The following is a 25647-nucleotide window of genomic DNA, read 5'->3' on the forward strand; positions in this document are numbered from 1 at the left end:
TTTAGCCCCTTACTGCACTGTCCGAAACACGGACAGTCAAGAGATGCATACACAAAAATTGGCCAGTGGGGCCGGGTACATGACACGCCTCGACAGCAGCATTCATTCTTCCTTTCTTTCTTTCTTTCTTTCTATCCATCTATCCATCTATACCAGTGCATGGCACAGTTGTGTCACTGCCACGATCATGAAGAAAAAAAAAAACTTTCAGAAAACTGGATAGTCATCCGTAGATCACCAAAAAGCACGTCTGCGATGATTTAGAGGCTGCTGTGTAAGATAGAATTCCTTGAATTACTCTCAGGTTGGTCACATTTTTATTCAATTCATTATTGAACCTAACTTCATGAATGCTTTTTGTGGCAAAGTGGTATGTGTAGTATCTCATTTCAAAACAGTAAAATAAGACCTGTGGAAATCATTGGAAAACAAGACTGCCATGAAGTCATGTGCATGTTTTTTATAAGTGAACGTGCACTTTTCACCATGACTGTACCTTTGAGTACTAGGTGTTCCTGAAATATAAAAGGTTTATGGTTAAGGAGTTTGCAAATATATGGAGCCAGGGACTCATTTGAGCTAATCCAGTTTATGTTATTATTTTCGGGATGATATTTCTTTCTGAGGAACTGTTATGAGCCATTTTAACTTGAAGGTGTTCAGTAATTGTCAAGTAAAACTAAAAAAATAATTAGCAGTAAATAATGTTAGTAAATATGTTTAATTATGTTATAATTATGTAATTATGATATTATTTACTGTATAATCATAATTATGTTTAATTATATATGTTAAATTATTTAAAATTATTGTTTGCATCTTGATATTATTTAAATAAACTAGAAACATTTGCATGTCCTGTGAAAATACAGTGTGAATGCTGACAGCTAAAGTAATTTGGGAAAAACTGCTGAATATACTAGAAAATACTTGCCTGAAATGCATAAAACTATAATGCATTGCAACACACTGCTAAAGCAGTAGCAGAACCAAAGTTGAAAATGTCCCTGTGAGAATGAATGGGACAATACCTCAAAAACTCCTGCAAGTCTAGAAAAAAGTGTTATGGTCAAAATATTTATACAGTGAGTAACAGCAGACTTTGCTGAACTCCGTGATGTGTTTTTATGTCTGTAGAATAAAATATGAGGGCACTGGAGCGAGAGACAAAACTTGTACCATCTGCTCTCCTCCAGAACTTTAAGCCCAAAATTAACATTTTGGATTAGGGCTTCTATAACCAAGTGGAAGTCCTACATCTGAACAAGATTTCCTACATTTCTATGTATACATTGTCTATGGGAACCCACTCTAGCTCACACAATACACACCATTATAAAATCTTAAGACAAGTTAAATTACCTTAAAACTAAAACCGTGATGATTTCAAAACTGTGAAAGATTTTAAAAGTTGGAATGGTATCTCAAAGTATGATTTGAGAAAGATTTTCCCATTAACTTCCACTGTTATTCTTTTTTGAAAATGCTGAATATTTGAGAAAGCTGAAAAGATAGAACGCTAAAAAGGACAAGGTTGAACAAACTTTAAAAGCTGGACATTTTGAAAGCTGAACGGTTTCTCTAGCTGAACATGTGCTGAAGTAGTGATGCGCTAAAAGGTTTTTCACCTAATCACCATACCACCCACTGAAACATAAAAGGAAAACGAAAATAAAAGTTTGGTCATTGACTGGATGTCAGTTAAAACTCTGAGTAGATCTCTCTTTCAAGTGGAGCCCAAAAAGCAAATAACAGATATAGATCGATATATACTTTATTTATCCTGAGAGAAATTCAAGTATCCAGCAGCATACTTGACACTAATGGTGTGCTTAAAGCCCCATACCGTCCCTTAACTGTACAGATAAAGATTAATCCTACTGTTAGGCAGGGAAATAGTCCTTGCTTCAAACAAGGATTAGTTGTTATGTGTTTCAGCAGAGACAGAGCTGTGTCCCTCAATGTTGTGGTCTTCATGTTTGCTGTATGATCGACTACCTGCCCATTTTTTTCAGTCACACATCTCTCTCTCTCACACACACACACGCACACACACACACACACACACACACGTAGTGTAGTTTGACCTCACCTCTAAAATGTGCTCTGTTTGTTGTTCACGGTCTAGTTTCCTTGGGGTTGTAGTTATCAATCCTGGGACAGAAAAAACAGTAGAAACATGAGTATGAGACTAAACACACACAAATAAGCCAAGTGAGCAAAGTTACATTGTGTACATTATACATACATACATACATACAGTACATACACACACATCTGGATGGGTGTGGCAGGGTGAGGCCAGATACACATGATCATAATTCACAGTTACATTCAGACTGCAGAATATTGAACAATAGGCTAACTATCTAAAGAAATTAGATGATTTAGTTCAAGAGAACGTCCAAAGTCTCTCCATTTCTGAGGGGCATATACCTGAAAAGCAGTATTCCCCAATTCAGTGCTTACAGTGGGAATGTTTAAAATCAAGGACTCTTGTAAACAAGTGTGCAAGTTCCATGTTCTAAATGAGATTAAACTCATAACATAGTCTGGTAAAACACACAGCAGGGCCTTGTAGATACAAATCATGCAGTGCTGTTCCCTCTTTACATATAAAGACGGCCATCAAACTTTGTCATAAAGAACACAGTGATTAGTTCTAAACTCATAACCTGTAATAAAACAGTGCAGAATAGAATAGAATAGAATAGAATAGAATAGAATAGAATAGAATAGAATAGAATAACTTATTGATCCCAGACTGGGAAATTATTTTGTCACAGCAGCAGTGGGTCCACCAAAAAAAAAAAAAGAAAGAAAGAAAAAAAGAAAGAAAACACACTGCATCAAGGGGCTTCAATGCTGAGAGAGTACCATGCATGTCGATGACATCCACATAAGAGCATCTAGAGCAGGTAAAAAATTGGCCTGAACAAGTTGCTTTCTACAATCTAAAGTAAAACAAGCTCTGTTACGATAGGAACATAGGACAGGAACGATAGGAATGATAATTTACACTACTCTTTGGTTTCTTAGTTTTTTAGTTTGCGGATTTTAATGTTAAAATACAACTTATCCAGATGCCCAGATATTTGTAATTGGAAACCCAATTAATAGTCCCATTCAATCTAGAGATACTACTGTCAATAAGGAAAGAAGGTGACCATCTTGTGAATAATGTGCATTTTGTCTTTTTGGGATAAAGTAGTAATGTAAGGTCAGTAAGACCTTGCTCTATAATGTGAAAATCAGACTGTAGGTTTTTAAGAGCTGGATAAGCAGAGGGGGTGACTGAATAGATTAGAGTGTCACTGGTAAAACCATCAGCTAGCACGGCTTGAAATCTGTCTGGCAAATAGTTTTTGAATCACCAAGGGATTTCCTGTCAAAACCAGTGGTTTCAAGGTGCTTTAAAAGTAATGAGCTGTCCACTGTGTCAAATACCTTAGATCAACAACAAGTCAACAAAAAGAGCAGCGCTAACCAGTTTATTATCTAAAGCATTGACAATATTGTTAACAACATAGTTGCTGTCAAAGTGTTGTGTGCAGATCTGTAGCCAGACTGATGAAGATTTAAAATGTTAAACGTGAATAAAAACATTCACATTTGACTATTAACAAGCCACTCTAATATTTTAGCCAAACAAGGCAGTTTAGAGATTGGCCAACAGTTATTTAAGTCATCCACGGAACCACATTCAAGCAATGGAGAAACGAAAGCAGTTTTCCACACAGTTGGAATACTTCCAGTTATTAAAGTTAAATTAAAAATATGCATCAAAGCATCAGGAGCAGCTAGAGGTAAAAGTTGTAGATCCAACTGATGGGCACTGGTGTAATTTTTAGGACCACGCCACACAGGGCTTCAAATCCTTTGTGACCAGAGAAGGGCCTAAATGAGAAACTACAGGGTCTAGAGCTAACTGAGATGGTAGTAGAATCACAAACCGAATCAATCGCTGACAAACCAGATTTCTCAAAGAAAGTGCTTGTTAAAGGCATCACTCTGTTACTGTTTGTCAGAAATTTTGGAAGAGTGTGACAATTAGATAACATCCTAACAGTCTTTTTCAAAATATTGCTGGATTTCCACTACAATCAGAAAGGGAAGACAGATAATAAGATGCTTTGGCATTTTGAATCATGGCAAGACACTGATTGCTCAGTCGATGAAAATCCTGCCATTCAGACCTCAGGCCAGAGACACGTGCTTTGCTCCATTTAGTATCTGTGACCCTTAGCAACTTTGAGGTCTCTGAGGTGAACCAAGGAATTGCTTGCTTCCATTTCTTACTCTAATTTTCTTAAAAGGGCATTCTTGTCCGCTAGCGTTGTGTCGGTCGCAAATGTGTCGTTCGAATGAAGGAATCTTTTGAGTGAACGATTCATGAGTAAGCAGCTCATTCATTGAACGACCTGCTGAGGATGCGAATCACGTTCGCGCCCTCACTCACATTCGCGAACGTGATTCGCGTTGCTCAGTTCGGTCATTGAACGACCAGCTGAGGACGTGAATCAATTTCGCGCTGTCACTCACTCATGATTCCCCAGAAAACAGCCTCTGTCCCGTGAGTGAGGGAGTCAGACTGTGTCCAGTTTACTGATGTGATTATGTAATTATGTAATTTAGCGCAAAAAATAAAAAAACTTTATCACTTACCAGTTTGTTTGGTGGGTTAGTATCTCAATCACAACACATTATAACAGCATCCATATGATTTATGACGATGATATGATTATGAGTTTTAAAACCAAGAAACAGCTGATCACAGCAGTCATTCCATCACTTCATCCGCAAACATTAAGATGAGCAACTGGACAGCTGCTGAGATCCGGGAGATGCTAGTGTCTCCTCGGTCTCTGTAGCTGTTTCATTCTGTTCACTTGTTGTTGTGTCGGCAAGCTAAAAATGGTCGCTACTTTCAAATTAAAAGCCCCCCGCTAAGAACCCAGTTCTAAACTCCAAAGGGGTGCAATGTAAAGCTCTTATTTTGAAGACAAATTCATCGTCATTGTTCACAGCCCAATTTCAAGCTTCACGTCACGTCACATGTTTACGCCTACCTCAGAGGTGGCTTTTGGAAAAGGAGGAATATTACGCCACCATTTTAGAAAGACAGGCTGGCACATTGCCACCCTTACCTTGGAGCAAATGCCCTTTTGCTCTACAGCTTTTCAGCCTTTTTAACTCCTTCAAACATTCAACTTTATGTTCAGCAATCAAAATGTTCAACTTTTTAAACTCTTTTAGTCCTCTTTAGCTTTTCTGCCTTGTCAGCTTCTTGTTGACACCCACCCGCCCACGGGCGGGCGATTTCAGACAAGTGACTGTCACTACATAGTGACAGGGATAGTGTTTTGGCTATCAACATGTCAATCACTCAGGCTTCTAGTCAATTATTTACCTTTCCAACGATGGTAGGCATGCCCAGGTCCGTTAAGTATGAACCAAGGAATATCACTCCGTCTGGCAGCTAGTGGGCTAACTTTACGCAGCAGGCGCACTCGCACTCGCACCGGACATTTAAATTTTTTTGACGCCAATTTTCACAGTTTACAATGGCGAAAGCCACAAAAAACTAAATATGTCCGAGAAGAAGACCTGGAATGGATCATGGCATCATCTGATGAAACTGAAGCCAGTGAGAAGGACTCAGAGAGAGGAGATGTTTGCTCAGGGCCTCGACGACATCTTAGCTCGGTGAGTAACGTTATCTTTGATGATGTTTGATTTATTTATTTAGCCATGAGTGAAATTTTAATGAAAGTTAGTGGGAAGGAGTTCTTATGCTTACAGTACAGTACAGTATACATTAGCATTTCATAAATGATGCTAAATGGTTAGGGCCCCTGTTCTATAATGTAATGTAATTCTTTTTGAGCCTCCAATTCCCTTTTATTTATATTTTTTATCAAGCTTGTAAACAAATTGAACTAGATCTTTTTCATTGACCAGACACTGGGAATATTCCCCCAATTCAATTATTCTGTTTATGTACAGTTATTTTCCTGATGTTTTTGTGTAATATGTAATATCATATATCTGTGCTTATTTGTTTCCTCTGGAAATAGCACCCTATTGAATTTATATATTTTTTCATTATATTTGGTAACATTTGTGCATTGCATTGTGTTTTGTAGGACACAGTCTGAAGACAGTGACGTGGATTGGGAGCCTGAAAGTGAGGCAGTGAGACGCCCAACCCCCTCTCCTGCTGAAGGCGGTCATCAGAAGTGCCAACGATCATCTTCTGCATCCACCAGTGCTACCTCCCCTAATGCATACATACAGTATTAGTATGTCAAAAGATAATAAAATCCTTGTTTGAAATTCAGTTCAGTATAGTCTGTCATTTTTGTATGATGGTTACTATTCTGTAGTGTCTTGTCACATTACAGTATCTCAATATGGCCACCTAGAAGCGCGTGGAAACCCCTCCAACCACCCATCAAATAAATGTGTGAAAAAATTATGTTTTGAATCATGGAGGAAGGTTTTATAGTCACCAAAATGCTCCAGTAATGTTTCCAGTGTCACAGAAGTGAGTAAAAGCATTTGGCACAATTTGGGCATTTGGAGACGTTTTGGAGAGGTTTGTGGACGCCAGTGACACCACAAACTAAAAACTCCCATAAGGTTAGGCCTAGAAGTCTAAAATTTCATCCAGGTGTAGTTGACAAGATGTAGAAGGTATGTGGTATAGTATCATATGCCTTACATAAAGCATATCCTAGTTATTGTTATTCAAATATGACCTATTTTTTTCAAAGACAAAAAAATGTTTTAGAACCATGTTTGAACTGAAGTCACATTTTCAAAAACTAGAGGTTCTCAGCTTTTGAATGAAGTATCATACATCCATCTGGGACTTGTAGTTGTTGTGTTATAAGCTTTTCCATTTTGGTATACTAAATAGGCAAAAATTACCAAAAACAGGTGGGTGTCAAGGGGTTAAAATAATCATCTTTCTGCCTTTTCAGGTCCTTAAAACTAGAGATAGACCGATATGTTTTTTTCAGGGCCAATACTGATTATCAGTTGTCAAGGAGGCCAATAACTGATATTTGGAGCCGATATTCATTTGCAGTAAAAGGGAAAATATTGGCGTCAACATTTTGAATAATACAAACTCCAAGACTTAACTTTGAGTGTTTTTACACATAGACTTAAGTCTAACCATCTGCAATAAGGGTTTGACAAAAAGAGAGAGACTTAAAAGTGGGGCCACATGCTGACATATGCTCAACTCATCATGCTTAATTTACTCCAGCATTTGGGAAGCCTGTAGTTGATTTTATTATGTAAATGTTTTATTTTACCAACATGTGATAGCAGGGACACTGTCATTCAAAACTAGGCTGCTACATTACTAACAATGAATGTAACTATAGCTGAAAAAATAGCACGATAGAGACTATTCATCCCTGAACACCATGCAGTTCATGTAGGCTTTATGATGCAGTTGCATGATGTGTAAAGTCTTGAACGGCAATATTCTGCTCCTCTCTACAAGAAACTGTCAAAGACAGCTTCATGACACACAAGATGACAATATGTCATTTTCTGCTGCATGGAATCTCTCAGTCAACACAGAAAAAGATCAAGTAAAAGAACTTGGTAGTTAAACAGCCATTATTGCCCTACAGTTTCCTCTCAGACGGTGCTTTGCTGTCAGTTTCTGCAGCTTCTCATGTGGCTTACACACACACACACACACACACACACACACACACACACACACTATTCTCTAGCCATCCCTTCAACGTGCTCTTCTCTCTCTCTCACTCTCTCTCTCTCTCTCTCTCTCTCTCTCTCACACACACACACACACACTTCTTACTTTTATCATTCTTTCCCTATCAATATGATCTGCAACCTTGTTCCAAGTGATTAAACTGTTAAAAACACTAAATAGCCTACAGCATCTTCAGTTTAATAATCAGTGTTTATCATAGGAACAGACAGCTGCTGCTGACGTATTGGGCCTCACAGTAACGTTGGTAGTCGTGAGTTGTAGAGTTTCTACAGTCTGCTGAGCGTCTACAGCCAGAGAAGGAGAAAGCGGACCGGTGGGTTAACGTTACGCTAAAAGCTAATCAGCCTTCACCTCAACGTGCTTCCCTGCAATAAAGCTGGACTGAATTGAGTTTATTTGGTTTTTACTCTCTCACACACACGGACTATTTCCATATTGATATTAGCGAGTGATTAACAGGCTCGTCCGGAGGGACTGCAAGCGAGCAGAGCTGCCGCTTATGTTTATATAACGTTAACGGGCTCACAGTAATGTTACTAGTAGTTGTGAGTTGTGGAGGACTGGGATGTTTATTACAGTTTCGGGAGAGTCTGCTGCCTTAGCTTACCTTCGGAACCAAGCCCCTAGGAACAGCGCCGGGCTATGAATCCAGTTTTACGTGGTGGCTAAACTTTTTCTCCTCTCCGCTGTGTGTGTGAGCGCTGTGCATGCACAGCTTTCACTACTGATTGGCTGTTACCCGCTCTGCCTGTAACCAATCAGATGGTGCTGTGGGTGGGACGATGGGATCGATGCCGATATTCGTCAAAATGCCGGATATCGGCGCCGATAATCGGCCCGACCGATAATCAGTCGATCCTTACTTAAAACATTCAGCTTTATGTTCAGCTATCAAAATGTTCACCATTTTAAGCTCTTTCAGCCCTCTTACTTTTTTTTTTTTACTTTTTAAACTTCTGCCTTTTCAGCTTTTTCCATACATTCAGTTATATGAGAAGCTAAAGAAACTGTTCAGCTATCTAAATGTTTAACTTTTTATGCTCTCCCAGCCCTCTTACTCTCTTGCCTTTTCAGATGTTCATCTTTCTGCCTTTTCAGCTCCTTCAAACATTCAGCTTCATATCCAGCTAGAGAGACTATTCAGCTATCAAACCTTTCAAGCTCTTTCAGCCCTCTTGCTTTCCAGCTTTTTCATACATTCAGCTTCATATTCAGCTAGATAAACTGTTCAGCTATCAACATGTTCACCTTTGTTAGCCTATTATTTTGAAGCCTTTCTGCCTTTTCAGCTTTTGAAATTTCTGCTTTTTCTGCAAATTCCCAGATATTCAAACTATAGTTTTATGCATTTTCGGCAGTACATTCAGCAGATTTCCAAAACCATTTCAGCCTTTAGCATTCACACTGCATTTTTGCAGGAAATGCAAAATTTTCTAGTTATATCTTCCAGGTCAGAAAGTTTGGCCCTTAACTCCGTCCACATTTTTTCAACAGATTCACTCCATTCAAACACAGAATATTCATCTCAATTGGGAATCAATCACGTCTATTTTTCTAATTAATATCATTAATAATTTCAGAGATATTTGACATTTATCTGCCTTTTTTCCCCAATCAAGCAGATTACGGAATCTTCAAAAATCCTCAATTTTCACACTTTTTCAATCACATTCAAAGCTCATCTAGTCATTCATACCTCCAGAGTGAAACTCATTAGGCCTATTTTAATAAAGCCCCCCTAAATAATTTGGTGTTTTATTAATTAATTAAATAATTAACTTTTCATCTTAATTTCCATTATTATTTCATTTATTTATTTATTTTTTTACAAAAAAGTGCTGACAAATTCAATATAAAGTGGCCATATTTTAGGATTAAATTAATACTCATACAACCTCATAAATCTAGTTTCCCTTCACTTCACAGCATAAGGTAGAAAGTCCCTTCAGTGTGTTGTTATCCAATCCATTCCAATCCAGTCCATTCCACTTGTTCATTTAGAGAACGGCCACATCACTGAAAATCCAGTCCACGTTTTCCCTGCGCCCTTGCTTGCACTCTCCTGCAGCATGTGTCCCTTGAAGCACACAGAGCGACTAGAACAGCATGAGGAGAAGAACGTGAATGAAGAATAATGTATATAAGAAAGTAAGAATTCATCACAGCTGCTAGTAAGTTAGCTCCAGCCCCCAGCTAACAGCAGAAAGTCCTATGCAATTAATACACCAGGTGCTCCATGTTTGAAAAACAAAAACCTAGCTTGCACACTATAGGCAATCTCTGTGCACATCTCACCTTTGTTGTTTCACATTGGAAATGATGTGCATCAACTTTTATTAAAATAAAAGCCCAGTCAGCCAGATGGTGGCACTGTCATTAAGGCTTGAAAATGCGTTTTTGGGAAGGCCACGCCCCTCACACTGTAAGTCTGACTGACTTGAAATTTGACACACAAGTCCAGCTCAATGTGTTCTACAAAAAAGCCTCTTGGACCATAAAAGTCAGCCTGACTTGTTTGCTAATTTGCATAATGTGAAAAACAGCAAAATTAATAGAACTTTTGAAAGACTGACTCTATCAACACCAAATCTGGTATATGGCTTCGAGGAATGAAAATGAGCCAGATTGGTCAAAAAAACATAGCCGCCACGGTCCAATGTATTTTCGCAATGGCCGGGGCTTAGAAAAGATTGGCCATAACTTCCACACCCTATGCCCTATCATAACAAAACTTGGTGGGTAGATTCACAACAGGACTGGGAATCTGCATATTAGAGAATGTTGAGCTCAACCTATAGGGGGCGCTATGAATGCTACACATGTGTATCTCAAAGACCATTGGATGGAATTTCACCAAATTTGGAATGCATGCTCTAGGGGCAAGTATAAACTACTATCTTGAGTGCCATGTTGATAGGTGAAAGTGGGTGTGGCCTGTTCGTCATTAAAGTCTGTGTAAAGCAGAAATAAATTTGTGTTTTGAGTTTGTCATACCACAGAAACATGTGTCATTGACCACTGAGCCAAATTTGAAAGATTAAAAAAATTGCCAAATATATCAAATTTGGTCTCAAAATCATGGATAAACAAGCACTTCTCTCTGCTGTGAAACACTGGGGGCGTGTCAGACAGAGGCGCTGGAGCCACACCCACACGCAGGAGGGGAGCCTCTGTGTACTGTACAAGGACCTAACCTACAGTAACAGTGTAAGCTAGCAGCAGCATCAGACAGACCCAGCCTGACAAGTTTGAGCCATAGGAGCTAGAAACTGACTCTGAGTCAGACACTGATAGTGCTCAGCCTCGTTCCTCACAGTCCATGTTTTACATTACACACAAAAGTAAAACCCAGTCTACATACAATTCCTTGTCATAGCTATATTGGTGCACATAAATATTACCTGTGATTATCATTGTGCTGTCAGATGGACTCCGCTCAGGGAATGAGGCCAAATCATGTCATGATTAAATGCAATAACATTTGCTAACATTAAATGGGCATGACAGGATGCACGATGTAAAATCACTTTCAGGATTTGCACCTTCAGCAAAATGCATTTAATTGCCAAAATGTGCAATATTTATAACATACATACGCACATACTTACACTTAGAGCTTAGACCTGGCCCCAAAAAATCAAGCCCGACCCGACCAGACCCGAGCCGAGCCCATGCACATTGTGTCCGAGTTGTGTTAACTGTAATTATGAGCCTGAGCCCGATTTAAACCCTACACTTTTTTTAAATATGTGGGCCGTTATAACGCAAGCTCCACGTTGCACTTACACTACACAATCAGTGATGCCCCTAACGCCTTACTCTAATCTGACCACTTTTTTCAGTGAGGAGTAATCTAACACAGTAATATTTCCAAACCACTAATCAAGTTACTTATTCAAATCACTGTGCGTTACTATTATTGTTGTCATTTTCCTTGGTAAAAATACATATTTGAGCTTTTCTTCTTGCGTCTCAGGGAGTGACGTCACGTGCGCGAGAAGTCACGTTTTCTGAACGAGGACAGAGGGAGGAGGGAGATGCGCGTTTTGTAGCTGGAAGTACCGTCATTATTTTGAGTTATTACAAAAACACACACACACACACACACACATGCTTGATCAAGCGCCGACCCGACCCAGCCCGAGGATATTGACAGGAAATGTCGGCCCGACCCGCGGTCCGGTCAGCGCAGAGAATCTAAAGTCTGGCGGGCGGCGGGGATGAGAGCACCTGTTGTCGGCGGGACGGTCGCAGACGGGCACGGAGAGGGTCGGTTCGGCCCCACTGACCAGCGTCAACAGACTCTTCAGATATCCAGACTTTACCTGGTGACAGTCGCTGTAACTATATATAACTAAGTGGACACTGCAGAGACAGGTGTTGGTGCTGATTTCTAACTCTCCACAGTAGCTCCTTTTGACAAAATCGATCCACCGTTTCCTTATGTTGTCATCTTTATGAAACTTAAATAAGCTAAAGGTGTTGTTACTCTACACACTGTGGTATCCAGGGAAGATGCTGAAGAGATATGACTGTTTAGCTGACTGGTTAGCTAGCAAACTATTCTAAGAGATGCTATCCAAGACTCAAGAGCCAGCAGAAAAAACACTTAAGCTAATGCACTGTGTATTTATAGGACTTCTGCGGCAGGATCATGCAAATCATGGCCGTGTTACGTAACACGGCCATGATTTGCATGATTTTATGACCCGCCCATTAAATCCTGAACACAGAAATCCTGAAACATAGTTTGTGAGCCTAGCTCCAAAATTAAATTCTAAATGGTTGAATGCTTTTTACATGTTTTAAAGAAATAAATTTATGACCTTTTTAATGTGTTTAGAAGAAAATGGCTGAATTTGCTTTACACAGACTTTAACCGTCACTGTTTGCATTTATATATATATATATATATATATATATATATATATATATATATATATATATATATATATATATATATATATATATATATATATATATATATATATATATATATATATATATATAACAACAACAACAGCAATAATAATAATAATAATAATAATAACAATCACTCCACCACCCCTACTGACCTGTAGGAGTCAGGGCAGAGGAGCACACAGAGTGAGAGGGGAGAGACCTCTACTGGAAAGGTGAGTCTAAAGGATTTCACAGTACAGTCATTTGTGATGCAGACAGTCTTAGAATTTTATGGAAATGAATATGGATATGAAACATTTTAGTCAAAGTCAAAGTGCACCATATAAGACTTATTTAACTTGAGCTTTTATTGAGGAGAGTAATGATTAGAAAGTGAAGAAAGCCAAGATATATATATATAAAAGCCAAATCAGCCTGACCCAAATATTTTCAAGAGTATCTTAATATTACTTGAATTCAAGTAATTAAGTCATAGTTTTCAGGGCTTGAAATTACAACAATTTTATCACATATGTGCCCAAAATGTAATCTGCACGACTTCAAAATATTCGGGAGCAAACCATTATTGTGTTGTGAGCTAAAGTCAATTTGATCTATTTGAGCTGTTTGTGAAATTGTGTGCTGGCGCGATACATTCGCTCACATCCTGTGCATCTCTTGGAGGCTAAGCCTCCCCTGACCTTAAAATTTAGTGATGCCCCTGGTTCACAAAGATTAGGACTTTCTTACCTGTATTCAACTTTTTCCTCATCATTCATACTTTTTGCACAGTCACACTTCAAGCATTCGTAGCTTTTCAGCCACTTTGAGCTTTTTGCATTGGTGTGTATGGGGTGGAATGCTGACAGCCAGAGTGGAAGAGCCAACTGACAGAGTGGAGAGGACCCGCAATAAATTCAGAAAATCTCATCTTCAACTGGCACTCCCGTCCACAATTTACACTCCAGCAAAAATAAAAACACCAGCCTGTAGCGTGCTTACAGTGGATCTCTGGAGACCACCAGACAAAAACTTTTGGCTCGGTGAGCGTTTAACTGACAGGAACACCGACCAACTGCTGCATTAAGTCCCATTAAACAAAGAGGAAGTATATCTAGAGGCAGGCAAACACATCCACTTTTCTAAACTGCTCAACAAGACACATTTTTGACCACAGAAACACAAAAACTTCACAAAACACTCAAAAGTTTCTCATAGTTTCGACCATATCATTATTTGAGTGATAGTAGTTACTGTTTTGGACAAAGAAGCATGATAATGAGAGGTGAGCCTCAGCTAAAATTACTATTAAAACAACTCTCACAGTTCGTTACCTGGACCAACCCAGTTACCATCACCGTGGAAACCAAGATCAACTGGGCCAACACAGAGAGACAGATTTATCAGTGAGTCAGTTTAATACACACAAACACAGACACGCACAGACACACACACACACACTAAATTCCAGTCAGACATGCATGTATGAATATGCACACATGACCACACATGTACACACACACATACACACCTACAGCCATGTTTAAGCGCCTACTCACATGCACATAAGCACACACACACACAGTATATTTCCTAACATTTTAACTATATTTAACTATTATTTTTTCATACATTCAAGCCAGGAACTCAAATATTCAAATATTGAAATGTTCCCAATCATCGATATGTTGAGATTTATTGAATTTCTCAGTTTGATTCAGAGTATTTGATTCATTCTCACTGTAACATCTCTTCATACTCCATCAGCTGCTTTTCAACACGAACTCAAGCCAGCATTGCAGTTTGGATCAAAGCTTAAATTCTATTTTTAATGCTTCATTCTCACCAAACTGTTACAAAGCTTCATTCTCTTTAGATGAGACTTCAAATAAATTAAAGCCACCAATTCAGTTTGACCTTAGTTTTTCAACAAATCCTACATGCTTTCACAGTTTTTCTATATTCTTGATATTATTCAAAGTTTTCACAGCCAGAAAAACAGGAAGCATTCACAACTGCAAGTTCTTCAGAACTTGTCTTTTCTAGTTGTCTCTCTTGTCTCTGTGTTAGCAGTCTCCAGCTGCACTTGATGTGAATTTACTTGTACACTAAATGTCACAAATCTCTCAATTCTCAAAACTTGCAATCTCTGTCATCGCTGTTTGTAACTCCGTTACTGCTGCTCTTACTCTTCCGTCTCTGTCCCTCCCACAACTCCCCCTGTTCCTCAGCAACCGAATCACGTGGTTTGCCATACAATTTTGTGATTGGTTGGTGTGGTGCCTTTTTCCACCAATAGGAACGTGTTTTTCTTGCATGTAAACACTTGCTGCTTGCAGACACTTTTGTGACAAAAACCCGTTTGTACAGTTTCTTCCTGCACCAGACACAAAGCAAATGTGACGGCAATGTTCGCAAAAAAGCATGGCTGACATTATTTATCGTAAATCCGGTTTTGGACGTGCTGGCGCATACGCCAAGTCAGGAGGTGGGGCGTGGGGTTGGGCTAGCAGCTACCTACACACGAACATCCACAGATTCCAATCCACTTTGTTGTCCTCGTGTATTTGGATCTCCTCATACTCAAAAAGACTCAGTCCTTTAGTCTCATTAATCCACAATAGCCAGTTTAAAGGCACACAACGGGACCGAACCACCGGCAAAATCCCGGTCCAGCTCGCGCTGTTGCAGGTATAAATCTGGTTGTTTCTTAAGGTATGTCGCGGGGATGAGCTCTGCAGTGATCTGCTCTGTTGCGCACGTGGCTGTGGTGTGCAGTTATTGGCTCTGGTGCGCACGTGACTATGGTGACTATGGTGACTATGGTGACTATGGTTGACAATGCTAGCAGAAGTGGTAACGCATTTAAGAAACAATTTATTAACAGTATCACTGTAGTCCAAACAAATCTAACGTTGCACAACCTTAAACCAAGCAGCAGCCATATTGAAAATCTCAGGTCAGTCTGATCCTGATCTGCAGAGATATTTGAGGCACACACACACAGTCACACAGCGCTGCTGGTGGTTTACAGAGTGCGATTGACGCTCTACACATTGTAGGGCTTGACGAATCTGTCGCTGACATTGATAACCATGATGATGAAACAGATGAAGACCCTGAAAACCCTGAGTCAGATGAGGAGAAAGACAATGATGTGCCCTCCTTCCCTGGTCCAGAGCAGGTGCGTTGAAGATGACCTGCTTGACCAGCCTGCATGAATCGCCTTCAGCAGCAGCTTGGCAAGGATGGTCCAGCTACCCATCAAGAAATGTTATTATAGGGACGACCAGACGGGTACAGGATGTGATGCCACTCCACTGTCCATCCATCCATCCATCCATTTTTATCCGCTTATCCAACCGGGTCGCGGGGGCAGCTGCCTGAGCAGGGACACCCAGACTTCCCTCTCCCCGGTCACTTCCTCCACCTCTTCCGGGAAGATCCCAAGGCGTTCCCAGGCCAGCTGGGTGACATAGTCACTCCAGCGTGTCCTGGGTCTCCCTCGGGGTCTCCTCCTGGTGGGACATGTCAGGAACACCTCCCGAGGGAGGCGTCCCGGGGTGCACCCGAAACAGATGCCCGAGCCACCTCAACCTCTCGATGTGGAGGAGCAGCGGCTCTACTCCAAGCTCCTCCCGGATGACAGAGCTCCTCACCCTATCTCTAAGGGAGCGCCCCGCCACCCTGCTCATTTCAGCTGCTTGTATCCAGGATCTTATTCTTTCGGTCATGACCCAAAGTTCATGACCATAGGTGAGGGTAGGAACGTAGATTGACCGGTAAATCGAGAGGTCAAATTCCAGAAAAGGGGAAGTGCAACCATTACCGAGTGGGTGAGCTGACATTCCAAATGTTATCAATTTTGTTCTCTACACAAATTAATCACAGAACACAGAGTTTACACTGGTCAGGTTAGTCTTTGAATTAAATATAAGGGGAAAATGGGGGGTCTCAGACTTTACAGAGGATCACAAAGAGCTAGAATGTAGCCTACAAAGAAATTTGAGTTTGAGCTCGAGATCTGACTTTGGATTTACCTGGCAGAAAAACTTCTAAATATGAATTTCATCTGGCTGCCGGACCCATATAAACAGTGAGCTGCTGCTTATATTGACATCAGATTAGATTAGACAAATAACACTTATTGCTAATTGTCCTGCTACAAATCACCTAACTCTTTCAATACTGACCTGCACATATCAGTTGTGCTGGGGACCCAGTGAAGAGTAGATGTTGCCTTTGGAAATTGTTGATGGGAATCAAAATGAACAGATGCCTTTATATATTGTATTTCCTTATAGTACATATTTGCTACTGTGTATTACTGCACCATCACATAGTGAGTGCAAAAGGAATTTAAATACGTTTACGTGTACAAATTTGAAATGAAAACATGTTTGTTTATTTATTTATTTAATATTTTTTTGGCCTTTTCTGGCTTTATTGACAGGATAGCTGTAGAGTGTGACAGGAAACAGGGTAAGAGAGGGGGAGTGACACGCAGCAAAGGGACCCGGGCCGGGAGTCGAATCCGGGTCTACTGCAGAGCCTCGGTACATGGGTCGCGCGCTACCAACCGAGCTAAGCGGTGCCCCGAAAACATGTTTATCTGATTTTATGGACTAAAGTGAATCCTGTGTTTTCTTTCTTTTCTAATTTCGCATTCATGGGCATAAGCTGTGGAAGTGGAACAGCCAGCCTGTCCTGAAGTATTCCATGTAAGAAGGGACTTAATGGTCACCACAAACATACTCTTCTGGTACAGTATATGAATCAGCTTAGTGTCTACAAAAACATTCTCACTGATGCAGAACCATTACTTCACTGACTCTATAAAAGACCCAGGTTTTCCTTCTCTCCTCCTGTCTATGAAGCAAGGTGCCTTTTCACTGCATTAGACCACAACCACCGACCAGATTACATTGGCCGGAATAATGAAAATCATAAGTCTCACATTTTATTGACTGCCTGTGCAATCTCCATCTGTACTAAAAATAACTTGACAAATGGCCTGACACAGTATAATATGTCACTACATAAATTGATGGCTTTGTCCACTCCGATGCCAGGTTGATAAGCAAACTGGAGTGGGGCCATAAAAGGACCCACCAGAGGGCAGAGATGGATGAGGACCAGCTGCTCCAGGGTCTTCATCAGGTGTGAAGTGAGAGCAACTGGTCTGTAGCTGTTAAAGTCTTTTGGGTGAGGGATCTTTGGTACAGGTACCATGCAGGAGGTTTTCCACAGCAGTGGCACTTTTCCCAGCTTCAGGCTCAGGTTGAATATATATTCCACAATCCTGCACAGCTGGTCTGCACAGGACTTGAGGAGGCTGGAGATGATCCTATCTGGACCTGTAGCCTTCTTCACCTTCATCTTCCTCAACACATTTCTCACCTGGAGAGATGAGAGGGACAGACAGACTGAGTGTTTGCTGTAGGGGGGAGGGTGAATGTCAGGGGGGAGTCCGTGACATGAAAGCCGTGGAAAGGGAGGTAGAGGTAAGAATGGGGCAGCAGACAGGGGGGATGGAAGAGGTGGTGGGGGGCAGCAGAGATGGCTGGGTTGGGGGAGGGGTGGGTGTCTGATCAAACCCATTGAAAAACAGGTTCATGTCGTTCACCCATGTCTGATCCCCTGCAGCCTGGGAGTCTGGAGTCCTCTGCCCTGAGAATGTTTTTAGGCTTTTCCAGACTCCACTGATGTTCCTCTGCTGCAGCTGGCCCTCCATCTTCCTCCTGTAGCTGTTCTTCCCTTCTCTGATCTTCCTCCTCAGCTCCTTCTGCACAGCCTTCAGCTCCTCCTCGTTTCCTGACCTAAAGGCCTCTTTTTCTCCTTAAGAAGAGCCTTAATGTCAGGATTAATCCATGGTTTGCAGTTAGAAAAACACCGCACAGTCCCGGTGGGTACAGTGTTATCAACACAGAAATTTATATAGTCCATTATGCAGTCTGTTAAGCTGTTGATGTCCTCCCCATGAGAAACACACAGTTCTTCCCACACAGTTGAGTCAAAGCAGTCTCTCAGAGCCTCCTCAGACTCCTCAGTCCATGCTTTAACTGTGCATGTTTCCACTGGTTGCCTGTTTACGAGGGACTTGTACACAGGCAGGAGATGCACCAGGTTGTGGTCAGATCTTCCCAGGGGAGGGAGGGGGGATGAGTTGTATGCCTCCTTGCTGTTGGCATAAAACAAGTCCAGTGTTTTATTGTCTCTGGAGTGGCAGGTGACCTACTGTGTGAATGTGGGCAGAGTGGAGGACAGAGAGGCATGATTAAAGTCCCCAGAGATGAGGAAGAGGGCCTGTGGCTGCTGTGTCTGCAGTGAGCCTGTGACTGAGTGGATGACGTCACAAGCTGCATCACAGTTAGCAGAGGGGGATGTACACAGCGCAAATAATCACCTGTGTGAACTCCCTCGGGAGGTAGTACGGCCTCATGCTGACAGCTAAAAGTTCAATGTCCTTACTGCAGACGTGTTCTTTATCAGTGATGTTACCAGAGTTACACCATGACAACTGTCATTAACAAACACAGCCAGCCCTCCTCCTTTCCTCTTACCGCTCTCTGCCGTCCTGTCTGACCGCTGCAGTTGAAAACCGTCCAGATTAGCATCTGTGTCCAGGGTCAGCTCCGTTAGCCACGTCTCAGTGAGCACCATGATGCTGAACTCGTGGTAGTCCCTCTGATGCCGGGTCAGCGCCGTTAGCTTGTCCATCTTATTGGGGAGAGATCTTATATTCCCCATGATGACAGACAGGAGGACGGGTCGGTAATGTGTCCTCCTGCTATGACGAACAGCCCCGAAACGGCACCCGCATCTCCTCCTCCTCAGCTCGCGGGGGACATCACGCAGCTCATGCGGCGGCACCGCAGCACTACTGAGGGCCAACAGCTGATCCCTACTGTAAACGATAGGGCTGCGTAAAGGCTCCCTGGACACGGCGGAAAACGGTGAAAGAAGAAGGATTAGGACCAGAACGAAAAAAGCGAGTCTGGTCACCATAATGCCCAAAGAGAGAGCTTCAGAAAGAAGTAAAAAGAACAGTTAGAAATGTACAAAAATAACTATAAAAAGAGGAAGAGTGGCGCCATCTTTGAGAAAAGAGAGTGAGAGATTGGCGAAAAATAAAACTGAGCTTCAGCGTCTGTCTGAGGAGAACAGCAACAGGGCCAGGCTGCCTGGTGGAGGTAGGATGAAGGTTAGCAAGGAGCTTGAGATAAACATGCAGGGATGGGTTATCAGCAAACGGGCATGCCATGCGAGAGTGTCCCGCAAAGTGATCAGGGCAAAACAAACGTACACCACCGTGAATGACAGCAGAGATGAGGAGTTTGTCGCGAGTGCTGGCTGGCTAAATCATTTAATCCACCACAACAACTTCACTTGCAGAAGACATAGAACTACTGCCCAGAAGGATGCCAGAGAATTCACAGAGAAGCTGGTAAAGTTTGTGACATTTTCATCCTGGATTTCTGAGAGGAAGGAATCTAACGCCTGTCTCAAATTGACACCTGGTCCCAAATAAACGCCTGGTCTGTTAAGTGACTGAAACAAATAAACTCCCTGGCTATTATTTAGTATTTTATGGTATGATAACTCTACCAACCCAGAGAGAGAGACATGCATCGGCTCAGCCCACAGTGCTCAGCTGCAGACACAGCTGAGAGGTGACGAGACACAATTCATCATGACTGACAGGCATCACGGCCACTCAGTGTTACCTTACCGACCTGCCACCAGCTATGGTTTTTTTTTTTTTCCTTCCTTCATGGGCTCCTGATGGCGTCTGGGTCCCAGTGCAGCTGCACCGGTTGCACCACTGATACTTACGCCACTGCATAAATGTCACCAAAGTCCAGCTCTGGCAGGGACCCGGTGGTGTTTAATGGCGGAAATACCGCATAGGGTTGGGCAATAAATCTGTAAAACTGATTAATTTGAGTTTGTGGTTTTTAAACAAATAAAGTTGATTTTCTTCCTCCGCTGCCACTCCCCATAGGCTCCCGTAGTTCATAGTCTGCTCTGCCCACCGTCCGCATTTACTTTCCACAGTCAGTAGCTGGGCTCTGTAGCGTCAGACCTCGAACATAACCATGGTTCACTGCAAAGTTTGTTCAAAGGCTGTTTAAAGGCAGCGGATTGACACATTTATTTCAGCATCTCAAACAGACGCATGCATCATAGGGACTCTTGTTGTTCACTACATGATGTACAAGACCATGGCAGCCTACAAACCATCACTAAAAAGCAGCTAACATTAGCCAAATCATTTAATTATTATGTCAAGTATGACAAAATCAAATATTCAACATCTGCCATCAAGTGAGAGAGATACAAAAGCATAGCTGAAAAATAACTATCAATACAAGAAAGGGGGACGTTGAAGGGAAATTGCAGGGTGATGAGAGAAAGAGAACATCCCCCCTGGGACAAATTAAGTTTTTGTAATTGAATTGTATTGAATGCGAAGATGAGGATGACAATACATATATACATAAAAAAAAAGAAAACAGAGCAGAGAATATTTGTTTCACAAAGAAACAAAGGGAGAGAAAGGAGTCTGTCATTGCTTGAGACGAGTGGGAGGAATCTCTCTATAAAAGCAAGGAATCTCTGTCTGTGTGTAGGTCTGTCTGTGTATGTATGCCTCAAATATCTCTGCAGATCAGGATCAGACTGATCTTTCAACATGGCTGCTGCGTGGTTCAAGGGTGTGCAACGTTGCATTTGTTTGGACTACAATGATACCGTTAATAAATTATTTCATAAATGCTTTACAAATTCTGCTAGCATTGTCAACCATAGCAACCATAGTCACATGTGCACCAGAGCCAATCACTGCACACTATAGCCACGTGCACACCAGAGCCAATCACTGCAAAGCTCACTTCCACGACATACCTTAAGAAACAAGCAGATTTATACCTCCAGCGGTGCGAACTGGACCGGGTTTTTGCCGGTGGTTCAGTCCCGTTCTGTGCATTCTTTAACTGACTGTTGTCTGGACTCGTTTAGTCTCATTTGTCTCATTAGACTAAACGAGTCCGGATCGAGTCTATTCCGGTCTGAGGAGATCTGGATACGCAAGGACAACAAAATGGAATCAGAATCTGTGGATGATTGTGTGTAGCTAGCTGCTAGCCCACCCCCACACGGCCCACCTCCCAAGTCGATGGACCAGACGCACTGGCACGTCCAAAGTGGGATTTAGGGTAAATTATGTGCGCCACGCTTTTTTTTGACGTCGCCTTTGCTTTGTGTCTGGTGCAGGAAGAAATGGTAAAAACGGTGTTTTGTCACGAAAGTGTCCACAAGCAGTAAGTTTGGTGGCTGAGGAACAGGGGAAGTTGTGTGAGGGACGCCGGCGGTGATCCAGGCAGTGACAGAGATGGCAGGTTTTGAGAGTTGAGAGATTTGTGACATATAGCGTGTTTGGAGTGTATAGTTAGTGTGTTATGTAGTGTTTAGTGTAGTGTGTTTAGTGTGTAGTGTAGTCATTTCTTTGTGTTGTGAGTCAAAACAATGAGGAGACTGCTGAATGTGAAACAGGCAGGGATGAGCTGAGGAGCCCTGAGCCTGAGGCATTGCCTGCATTTTAAAGTAAATAGCTACATATAACTTGGTAAATTTAAAAAACTTGGGCATAAATTAAGCAAACAATTTATTTTTGTATTATAACTAATACAGTTGGTTCATAAAACATGTTTGTGGTTTTCACAGTAAAAAATCTAACTTTTTCCTACTTATTTATACTTTATTTTGTGATTTTAAGTCCATAGTATTAATATAGTACGTCTATAGGAATACATGCTCCCTACAGGCAATGCACTAGTAATATTAAATTCAAAGTAAAGGGGTCCTGACTAAAGACAAGATAAATATAGCAGCAGCCCTACCCTTATCTACAGATAAGCATGAAGCAGCATATAGAGGGGATATGTGTGTAAATGTTCCAAGTCATTGCTTTGCTGATTCTCCCAGCATCCTCCCTATCCTCCTATTCACTCACTCTGCTTCATTCTACACAGTTGCTATTTGAAAAAAAAATCCTCAACGCTAGTGCTGCACAAAGTACTTTCAATTAGGTAACTGTATGTACTGTGTAGTTATCAACACTCATCCTAATGACAGTGTGATGAAACATCTCAAATCCCAGAAAACCTGTTGAGGTGTCGGAACTAGATGAGAGGAGATATGTTAAACAATCCAACATCATCAAAATAAAAGCCTTAGTTTAAAACAACATAGCCATAATTGTAAACTTCAAAATGTGAAAACTTGCAAGTAACAACTGTGGTGTTGTTTTCTAATCAGGTGTATAAATAATAGCTGTAATGAAGTCCTCCTCATTCCAGTAAAATTCTGCACCCCACACCTCCATTCTTCACTCAATTAAATAAAGAGAAATGTATGCAAATATACATGGAGAAGTGTCTGTCCTCCTGTCTGTCCTACCAACTCTTCGTCACATTTCTGCTCACAAAACACTGTCTGCCACCACCAAAAAATTTTAACTCGTCAAGTGTTTGAGTTGAAAAAAATATCACCACGATGGTCAGCCTCCCTCTCCATGAGTGATGGTGTCAGACAGCGTCCAGTTTACTGATGGTGATTATGTAATTATGTCATTTAGAGCAAAAAACGTCACTTTCCAGGATGTTTTGGTGGGTCAGGATCTCAATAACAACACAATATAACAGCATTCATATGATTATAAACTGTCCCTGGTTTTAGATTGACAGGAGGACAACTGGGAAACACCTTAAAAACACACAGACATCATCATCATGGCGTATACCGTCATGCCTCTTTAGGAGCCGCAGCACCAGTTTTCTGTATAAATTACACAGCGGTTGTGGCAATAATTCTGTGTGAGAGGGGCTAGTGTTGCATTCATGAGTCTGACAACAACAGTTAATTTCCGTGTCAATTTAGTGTCATTCTAGCTGCTTTGTTTTTTTTGTTAGTTGTTTTATTTTTCACAAGAGCAGAGGAGGCAGATCATGAGTAGATCCCTCAAAAATACATACACAACACTTTTGTTTTGCTCCCATTTTTCACAAGTAAACGATGTAAGACTTTTTTCTCTGCACACATAAGGCTTACTTCTGTCAAAGTTTGAACAATATTAATTTTTATTCAGTCCCATTCTGTGCATCCTAACTGACTGTTGTTCAGACTCGTTTAGTCTCATTAGACTAAATGAGAACTTCGATTTAAACATGCAGCCTTGAGCAATGAAGCTGCATGATTAAACTGACCGAAGTTCTCCTTTAAAACACTGCCTCATTTAGCCATCCATGAAAAAATACTTAACCTCCCACTTTTCTATAGGAATACATGCTCCCTTTAGGCAATGCACTAGTAATATTAAATTAAACAAGATTTTTTAAAATCTGTCTTGATGAGCACTTCTCTTTTACCAAGATAATCTATCCTTCTGACAAGTGTGGCATATTAAGACGCAGATGAAACAGCCTGATTATTACATGGGGTGCCTTGGACTGTTCACAATAAAAGGCCACTCTAAAATGTGTTTCCTCACACAACACAATGCTACAGAAGTCACAAGTTTTGAGGCAGGGGTAGACAATAAGGGATATTTGCCACTGGCCCGGCTTTTGAAGATCACTGGCCCCACCATTCTAACCAACTGGCGCAGGACAATGTCAGGTATCGATCCCCATAAAAGCGAAAAAGAACATATCAAGGCTGGAACTTTCTACGATTCCAATACCAGTAAATTTCCATGATTCTCAATACTTATTCGATACCATGATTTAAGAAAAAAAAAATCATTGGGCTACTTTATTTGATTAATAAATAAATAACTGTTTCAAATCAAACTTGTATTTAAGCTCCACTGTGCTTTAACAATGAAGTAAAAACAGAGTTAAAATGGTAAATATGGCTCAACACAAACAGAAAGTCATGTAGTCATTACTTTTATCTTCCAGTAGTTCAATGATAGAACGGTTGTTCTCATTCATTCACTTTTAGGCTGCTTCCAGAGAATGATGCAAAACTTACTCACTCTGTTTCATTTTTCAGCACTATTTTGTGTTTACACACGTTTGTTTTTTCTCTGCTCCAAACCATGGATGTATTATGGTCTAAACACGCACCACCGCTGTGGCGCACACCGAGCAGCTGGAGTGGCTCGAGGATTGGCCGCGTTCACATAGACGGACCGCGCGCTCGACTGTAGCCGCACCAAGACCCAGTGCGGGCTCTGGCGTCCGCATCGGTCCCAACAGGACGCGCGCTGAGGGCAAAGACTGACGGTACCGAAAAAAGGTTCTTATCGGCTCTACTGACAACCTTCAATCAGCAGCAGTGAGCGAGTGGCACGCGTTCCGCAGGAGCGAGCGAGCTGTGCACACTGCAGTTGCTTGCAGGTGGTGTGCTGATGTCCCAGGGCACAGTGCTCGCTGCACACAGAAAGTAGACACTATTAGCAGTAAATAGCTACCGAGACGATTTCAGAAAAATCATTTCAAACCACAGGGAATTAACGTGAAATTAGATTTATTGCATTTTTTTAATTACTTTTTTTTTTTAACTATTTTTCACTGGCCCCACCGGGCCAGTGCTTGGAGTGTTCTGGTGGCCCTGACAGTTTTAATAGTACATCCGGGCCACCGGGCCATTTATATTGTCGACCCCCTGTGAGGGGGCATGCAGTTGGCATGCTCTCTGTTAGAACCTACACAACCAGTGCCCGTAATGATTCATTTCTGTACCATAAGGTATCTCCAGTGTCGTTTGTCAAACTTTGGCAGCACATCCAACTGCCTTCACAACAGCAGACCACCTGTAACCACACCAGCCCCTACATGTGGATTCTTCAACTGTTGATAGTCTGAGATCAGCCTCCCAGACAGCTAATGTATTAGTTGGTTGCACAGCCAAAGAATTTCTAGCACTCTGTCAGAAGGCATCTCAGGGAGGCTAATTTGTGTGTGCATTGTCCTCAC

At 41.4% G+C, this 25647-nt stretch overlaps 1 protein-coding gene across 12 annotated transcripts in view; it reads right to left on the minus strand.

Annotated features, from left to right (window-relative positions):
* Window positions 1-25647, minus strand: part of fat3a (FAT atypical cadherin 3a) — a 226858-nt gene that overhangs the window by 131334 nt on the left and 69877 nt on the right. For all 12 annotated transcript variants that reach the window (XR_005078593.1, XM_037119880.1, XM_037119863.1 and 9 more), the window contains exon 4: window positions 2093-2154. Coding sequence is in view for 11 of the 12 variants with exons in the window: in XM_037119880.1 (XP_036975775.1) it covers window positions 2093-2154 (62 nt within the window). In the remaining variant the exon portion in view is untranslated. The remainder of the gene's footprint in view (window positions 1-2092; window positions 2155-25647) is intronic.

Source organism: Acanthopagrus latus, chromosome 2 (genome assembly GCF_904848185.1).
Source record: "Acanthopagrus latus isolate v.2019 chromosome 2, fAcaLat1.1, whole genome shotgun sequence".
NCBI lineage: Eukaryota > Metazoa > Chordata > Actinopteri > Spariformes > Sparidae > Acanthopagrus > Acanthopagrus latus.